The following is an 8,553-nucleotide window of genomic DNA, read 5'->3' as shown; positions in this document are numbered from 1 at the left end:
TCTCTACCAGTTAAACCTGCTAATGCTGCTCTAGAGGCACCCTCCCCTACTCAAACGGGCTAAAAGCACCAGTAGCATTCCTCCCGACATGTGCCGCTGTCACTCACCCGCTCATCGACTTGTGTGTCCTCTGGCCCTGAGCTGGCTCAGAGTCCTCTGATTGCTTCACCCCCAGCTCCTATACCCAAAATCTCCCCCGGTCTGAAGTCAAAGATGGCACTTGTAAAAAGCTGGGTGGTGGGTCTTGTTCTGATGTTGGTGCTTTGCCCGTCCCCGGCGCCCCTGTGTGGCCTGGCAGGGGCTCAGGATCGCTTGGATGTCAACAGGAGAGTTGAGAAGTTTGCAGTTGAAGGTGGTGATGGTGCTGGGGAAGAGGAGGAATCAGATTATGGGGCTGAAACTAAAGAAGAGACTGCAGAAGAGGAGGTTGAGATAGAGGAGGAAGAAACCACTGAAGAAGAAGAGATAGAGGAGGAGGAAACCACTGAAGAAGAAGAGATAGAGGAGGAGGAAGACCCCACTGTGGAAGAGGCGACTGTAGAGGAAGAAACCGCTGATGACGAGACTAAGGACGGGGAGTCTGACGAAGAGGCCGATGAGACTGAGGCTGAGGAACCCGAAGAAGGAGAAGATGACAATGAGGAGGAGGCGGCAGAATCAGTAGACGAACTGATGCAAGCTGTTGAGGAAGATGAAACAGAAGCAGAATCAGGAGAAGAGACGCAGGAGGAGGAGCAAGCTGCTGAGGATGAGGATATGGATAAAGAGCAGGGCCCTGACAGGGCTGAGGAAGAAGAGGAGAATGATGAAGGTGAGCACGCTTGTTTGCATCTCGACTCTTCGTTAAAAAGTTACTGTTTTGTTTATAAAGAATTTATAAAGGGCTTATAAACTGGTAAATAACTAGGTTGTTTATGCCTAATGAAGAGTAACAAATTGCTGTAAGTCAGTGTGGCAGTATCTTAAAATACCTGAAAGTGAGTCAATGTAGTAAAGCTTATTATGGACAACACATGTTTTTAACACCATTATTAACATTTACTAACTCTGCATTGCTTCTGACGTTACTGTCATCAAGGTTTTGATGCACTTGCCTTTTGTCTGTTAGGGACAGTGAAGTGAATACAAGCCAGTTGAGGAGCACACGCCAGTCCTAAAATAAGTCGGCTTATCAGCGAGGTCGTTGCCACCGAGCGTTCTATGAATCATTCCTGCCTTTGGTAGAGCCACTGAGGCTGTTTAGGTGGATTTGGATGGATGCAATGACTGCAACTGACTGGTGGCTGACCACCAGAAGACATTAATATTTAGCAAATTCTACTATAAGTAAGATAGCTGAAAAGTAGCCTCAACCACGTGGAGGTATACACGGTGACCTTTGACCCCCTTTACCCCTGCCATCTTAGATCAGAGACCAGCTCACTTGATTGATGATCCAAATTAAAAACATCTATGGAATCCACCTAATATACTATATACCTAATGTTGTGGCCTGTCGGTGTATTCACCGTACAGGTGGTCTTTGGTTTACAGCATTCCGTGTTATGTACGCCAGGGGTGTCCAAACTACGGCCTAGAGGCCGTTTGCGGACAGCAGCTCGTTTTTTTTTTTTTTTATTGGCCAGTTGCACTTTCTCGAAATTAAACCAAAACCAACAGCAACAATGGGGGAAAAAAAGAGCAAAAAGGTGTAATAATAGTGTTGATACCCTGTATCATCTATAACAGTTTTGTCTTTTAAATACACATAAACTTTTGTTTGTCCCCCACGTCTTTTGACGTTTCTACATGCGGCCCTAACTGAAGAAAGTTTGGACACTCCTGATGTACGTGCTTCCATAACTTAAAAACGTAATGTTGGTCCGTAGGCGTGAGACTTGCTCGAGAACTAGTTACAGCGCAGTGCGCCGTGGAAGAACACACTTTGTGCTGTGGTCAAGACCAAAATGAAGGTTAAAGATTGTATTGTAACGTCTAGCCGAACGTTGTAAAACTAGGAGGTGGTCCATGAACATTCTCTTTTATTGCAAAAACAAAATAGGCTATTGATGGCCAAACCACACCTAAACATTAGCAAACTCAACTGTCCTCACCGCACGTAGCCAAACACACTGTCAGGGCACATCACCTTCACTAACATTCTGAAATCGTGAAACTCTTTAACACTACACGTAACTGCCAGGAGTTGATCCTCTAAAAGCGACAGTAAAAACTAAACAGTGTAGCTGTCTTATTGCGATGGAAAGGTTGGTGGTGCTTTGATATTGCTATTTTTGTATTACTGTTCTATTAATTACTGTATTTAGTGTTTTATCACAGTATTTTATGTCCTCCCATGTGTTCTGTGGACAGTGTGAGTGACTTAGGAGTTAATTTAGGTATAATTTAGGTCACAGTTTTACATCAGATATCTGTACTGGTGCTATTAACCACTCAAAATGGTTCCCTCGTGATTCTGCTGACGGTCTTACAGATGAAGACGACAACTCGGCGGAAACCGCCTCACGACACTTCCATTCAGGCTCTTTGTGTAGCGTTTGCTCCATCTGCGAGGTATACAAACATTCAGAATAATTTCAGTCAGACTTTGTAAAACAAGGACGACCTCCTCTTGTTGTGTGCAGCACTGCGCCAGCGAGTGTGACAAGTGTCCATGCGAGGAGGGCGATGACTCGTCTCACTGTGAGGGCTGTCAAGTATGCGTATTCTCTTCCTCATACTCTGTTGCATGTATTAACAGGAGCATTTGACACTGTACAGTATATGCATAATGACTTCCTTTCTTCCATGCAGAAATGCTCCCCGTGCTACCTCTGCCCTATACTGTGTGACACCATTTGCACACCAGGTACAGGATTCAGTCAAATTAAAGCATTTTTAAAAGCATGAATATTCAGCTAAATTGCAACATGGGGCCGGACTTCACTCAGTATTATTCTTATTTTGTATATAATGTCAATGCAACGTTTTGCCGTACCTTTTCTTCACTATATTTATACTAGTCAAAAATCCTCTACAGTGGAACCTTGATTAGCGTCATTAATTCATTCCAGAAGGTCTTATTGTTAATCAAACGGATGCGAATGGTGGCGACGCTACACAAGGTTCCACTATATATTACAAGAGTGCTCTGGTGTTTCGGAAACTACTGCAAAAATGTTAGCTAGTTTTTATTAACTTTATTAACTTAACAGACCAGTCTGATGACATTCATGGTATGATACCCTGTACTCGCCAGCTGAATAGAAAGGTTTTAAAGCATGTCAGGTGGTAGTTTGCTGTAAAATGTTTTGTTTCTTTCTAACATTTTATTTATGTATATATATATTTATATATATACACTGCTCAAAAAAATTAAAGGAACACTTCGAAAACACATCAGATCTAAACTGGGGGAAAAATGATCTTGAATATCTTTCCTGATAATAAGTGGGTGATGTATTAGTAACAAAATGATGCCACATAATTTGATAGAAATGAAAATGATCACCCTATAGAGGGGGGAAATCAAAGACACCCCAAAAATGAAAGTGAAAAAATGATGCAGCACACTGCTCCATTTTGCTAAAATGTCATTGTAGCAACTCAAAATGATTCTCAATAGTTTGTGTGGCCCCCACGTGCTTGTACGCATGCCTGACAACGTCGGGGCATGCTCCTAATGAGACTACGGATGGTGTCCTGGGGGATCTCCTCCCAGATCTGGACCAGGGCATCACTGCGGTACCTGGACGCATGGAGGAGATTCCAGGAGACAGGTAGTTACTCCAGGAGAGCTGGACAGGGCCGTAGAAGGCCCTTCAACCCTCAGCAGGATCGGTATCTGCTCCTTTGTGCAAGGAGGAACAGGATGAGCACTTGATGATGATTGATACCATTGACTGGCCCCCACGTTCACCTGACCTAAACCCAATAGAACACCTCTGGGACATTATGTTTAGGTCCATCCGGCGCCGCCAGGTTGCTCCTCAGACTGTCCAGGAGCTCATGGATGCCCTGGTCCAGATCTGGGAGGAGATCCCCCAGGACACCATCCGTAGTCTCATTAGGAGCATGCCCCGACGTTGTCAGGCATGCGTACAAGCACGTGGGGGCCACACAAACTATTGAGAATCATTTTGAGTTGCTACAATGACATTTTAGCCAAATGGACCAGTCTTCTGCATCATTTTTTCACTTTCATTTTTGGGGTGTCTTTGATTTCCCCCCTCTATAGGGTGATCATTTTCATTTCTATCAAATTATGTGGCATCATTTTGTTACTAATACATCACCCACTTATTATCAGGAAAGATATTCAATATCATTTTTCCCCCAGTTTAGATTTGATGTGTTTTTGAAGTGTTTCTTTAATTTTTTTGAGCAGTATATATATATATATATATTACTTACTAATATTACTTTTGCTTCAGGCACGTGTTTATTTCTAATGTGGCATCAAAACAGAGCAGTTGAGCACAAAGAGATTAGCATGTCTACCCCTTCTCACTTCTGCCTTCCTTACCCTGTCCCCTCCACATGCCCAAGGCCAAAGGTCACATACGTAAGTCCCCCTTTTTCATAGCTGTCTCAGGCAATACCTGTTAAGGCGTAGTATTAGGGCCACATTGAGAACAAAAATTCGGAGACTTCCAGAATAAAGTCGTAAATTTACGAGAAAAAGCTCGTTACAAGCACTGAGATGACGAGCTAACGCACTGCTAATGCTAGCGCTGCTAATGCTATTTAGATCCATTCGTGTCCTCAGCCATGGTCACATTGGCTGTGTCTAATTTAAGGGTCTGCAGCCCACAAGGCCAGTAGCCTACCCGGTCGACGAAGGCTACTCCTCAATTGGCGAACAAGCCTTGTGAATTCAGATGGTCCAGCCTTCCTCACGCGTGCTGGTTGTGTCACGCGTTCTCGTGTTTACCCTGACGTCATGGCAGAACGATATCGGGCTTCTATAGCTAAATGAGAGCGAAAACCTAACTAAAGTGAAGGAGAACAAACAAAATGTGACATTATAGAAGCAAATGTCTCAGTTTTTTAAATGTAGTTTTTACAGTAGAAAGAAGAGAGGTTCCTTACTAAACCGAATAATAGTAATATTAATGGGTACTTATTCATTACACTTTGGCTACTTTTTTCATTTGTACAACACTCTGATCAGCAACAACACATTATTTATGAAATGTTTATATATAAATTTATATATAGCGAGCATTTAAGGATCATTTGAATACCTCCACCAACTTGCATATTAATATTATTTGATCACATATATGACTTGATGTAATTAAACAATGTAGCATCTGACTGTTTCAAGCTGGAGGGCAGGTGAAATAATGATGAGGTGCAGGAAGCCAAAGGAGGAGAAGGTTTGGAAGGCCATCAGTGATGTTCCATGGTGGTACCACATACCTGGCTGTCCTGGAGCTCCATCCTGATTCTGATTATCTTTAGTAGTTTAAAACTATCCTATTCTTTTTGTGTTCTTCATAAAGTTTATGGTGGGCATCTTTTGTGTTGACATGATTGAGAAAGAGTATTGTCTTTGAAAAGGGTTAGTGACATGGCAGTGGAGATCATTCTTGCACACCCACTTGATGTGTGATGTAGAGGACGGTGGAGACATGTACCAGTCCACATGATGTCCCACTGACAGACACAAGACATATTTGTTGATGGAACACATATGCCGTCATACTCATGTCATATTTATTTGAAATACATGTTTAATAATAGTCACTGTCTGAAATGTAACACTTGCTGCCATGTGCTAAGCCTGTTATAAATGATTGTACTTTACACCGTATGTGTAAAAATGAAGTAGAATACAGTAAATCCTTTGTAAGGCAGCATATCCTCCCTGTTCATCAGTCTTTGCAAATTAATATGGAAGATGAAAATCACAACAGTAGTAGTTTCAGCACAATATTTATTCGTAGACATGTTGAACACCGAAAACATCATTTTGTTTGCCAAATTATCATCTGAACTTATACGTACTCTTTTTATTGTCCGTTTACTGTATGTGCTTGTGAATCCGTGCATTTCCTTCAAGACTGTTGTAAAGACAGAAGCAAGAGAAATGTACACACAAGATCGCATTAACACAAACATTCATAAGACACACAATTTCCCAATAAAACACGTACGTGATGTACACAAACACAAATAATGACTTCAGGGTCAAGGTACTGGACTGGTCGCCAGCCAATCACAGGGCACATATAGACAAACGACCATTCACTCACATTCATACCTATGGACAATTTAGAGTCTCCAATTAACCTAACATGCATGTTTTTGGAATGTGGGAGGAAACCGGAGTACCCGGAGAAAACCCACACACGCACGGGGAGAACATGCAAACTCCACATAGAGATGCCCAATGGAGATTTGAACCCAGATCATCCCGATCTCCTGACTGCCAGCATGCTAACCACTCGGCCACTGTGCGGCCCCATCATGACGATGTATAACAATCATGTATTGTTCTTTTTAGGTGGTCTTGTTGACGAGCTTACCGCCTCCATCTTTCAGTAAGACGCCTCTCAAATCACTTACACACAAACGTCTCTGAATACATAATACTTATCATTTAATATAATAATTATAATTTATTTTTCTGGTTTTGCAGGACTGTGGCCTCTTTACTTTAAACAGACTTTTGATCGTTGACTGGGACATATTGCGTCCCCCGTGGTGAGGTCAGGTACATGTTGGTCAGAATGGGAGCGGTCCAGCTACACACGCCCCTGATTGTGCAACAGCAGCATGGAATTCCAGCACAAGGTCATGAAATTGCACATTTTTGTATGTAAATGAAAAAAATTAAACTACCTATTGGCCATTTTCATTGCCACTGGCTTAATCCGATATTTACATGTGGATTGTGTCTCTGCTTTTTGAAATATTTAGAAGTTTTATTTTAAAATCAGTGTTAATTACTCTTGAAAGACAGGCGTTTGCCTCATATGTCAATGCAAAATAAAATATATTTGCTGTTGATGCTACTTTAAACACGAGATCTAGTGCAATGGACATTATTATGAATGTCACATATACTTCTTCATATTTGTGTGACAGGTCGATTTTTATATATATTTTCTTATATTTATTACATTTTCCTGATGCACTGCTGTGTCCCATTTACAGTGAAATAGTACAACAAATCTCAATGAAAATTGTTAATTACAAAGGTCTACAAAACTTGATGAAGTTGCAGAAACAAGAATGAAAACCATTCTGTTTAGCTAATTTGAGGTCGCTGATATCAAAAATGATATTGGGTTTGTCGTAACGGGTCACATTTTTTCAGAAATGTGATCTTATTTTTTTACTGTTGCACGCTGAAATGCATAAATTCATGCGAAGCCTTGAAGACAAAAGCAGATGCTAAGTGATGAACATGGCATAAATCATGCACAGAGGAGGAAATAAAATGACTTAGAACATAATTTTATGGCAACAGCTTCCTTCTTTTAGATTGACGGGAGTGTTCAGCATCCGAAGATTCACATATTAAAGTCCAGCAGTAGTCTGCTATCATATTGACATTCCATCTTCCATCATACCTTTTTTCCAGCTTGCTTTATGATAACTGCACTAAGACTGCCAAGAGAAGTGAAGCTCCACAACATAGAAAACCACTCCTGCTTCTAGTGAAATGAACCAGTGAGCCAATGCAAATTGAGCACTTTCAGCGAGAGTCTGGCTTCCACAGCTACAAAACTAGCCTACTTAAGGCAGATTAGAAATTGGTTTGTTTCGCTTTCTGTGTATTCTATATGGCATTTTTAAGCTTTTTAGGGGGGAGTGAGAATAAGATAACCAAAAATGAAGGCTGATACAAAAAAACAGACATCAGGCTCTAAATCAGTGTCCCAAAATTAGCCAAGGGGAGTGAGCATCTTCTTTGTTTGAAAAACTGTGTAGACCAGTGTTATACTATATACAGTGTTATACTATGAAATACTACTTCATGTCTGTCTTGCCGCCTTTGTGTCCTATTTTCATTAGACACTTCTTCCATATTGGAAAGCCTGCGATGTTTCATCCATGCTATAAAAGCCAAAGTGAGTCCATACTTTTGATTTTAACTATGCAAGCTGATCTTTCCATTTAACATCACCACGGTTTATTTGTTTCTTCTTCTTTCATTTCTTCTTCCTTTGTGGTTCCTGACCTATTTTCTGCTGTTCTGTCGAGGAGCTCCTCCTAGATGACATTTAAATGGTGACTCGAACAGAGCTTGAAATTTATAGCGACTATGTTTTCATAATAAAAACAAAAAAAACAAGGCGAGAGCGTATCGATAATCCGTAGGGTTTAATATCGCTATAGGTTGAGATAAAGATGTTTTGTCACACCCCTAATTGGGAGTGCTGCCGGCTCCCAGCATGCATTGTGGCACTTGGTTTGTAAAAAGTTGCTGAAGTTTTATTTTTCAAGTTAACATAGTTGTTTATTATTCCTCATTGTAGTAGTTGCCCTATGTGTGCTTACTTACTTGTTACATGTTGTACTGTCATTTTGTGTTAGCACCGCGATTTTAGGTAGTGTTCT

The 8,553-nt window shown here is 41.1% G+C and overlaps 1 protein-coding gene across 1 annotated transcript; it reads left to right on the top strand.

Annotated features, from left to right (window-relative positions):
• The first annotated feature begins 128 nt into the window (after nucleotides 1-128).
• On the top strand, nucleotides 129-8,343 carry LOC129177896 (sarcoplasmic reticulum histidine-rich calcium-binding protein). Its single transcript, XM_054769503.1, has 6 exons — nucleotides 129-811; nucleotides 2,474-2,553; nucleotides 2,625-2,696; nucleotides 2,794-2,848; nucleotides 6,491-6,527; nucleotides 6,626-8,343. The coding sequence occupies exons 1-6, from the start codon at nucleotides 214-216 to the stop codon at nucleotides 6,645-6,647; spliced, it is 864 nt and encodes a 287-aa protein (XP_054625478.1). The 5' UTR covers nucleotides 129-213; the 3' UTR covers nucleotides 6,648-8,343.
• Nucleotides 8,344-8,553: the final 210 nt, after the last annotated feature.

The sequence above is a fragment of the Dunckerocampus dactyliophorus genome, chromosome 2 (genome assembly GCF_027744805.1).
Source record: "Dunckerocampus dactyliophorus isolate RoL2022-P2 chromosome 2, RoL_Ddac_1.1, whole genome shotgun sequence".
Taxonomy (NCBI): domain Eukaryota; kingdom Metazoa; phylum Chordata; class Actinopteri; order Syngnathiformes; family Syngnathidae; genus Dunckerocampus; species Dunckerocampus dactyliophorus.
Note: the sequence above shows the minus strand (reverse complement) of the source record. Positions and strands in the feature narration are given on the sequence as shown.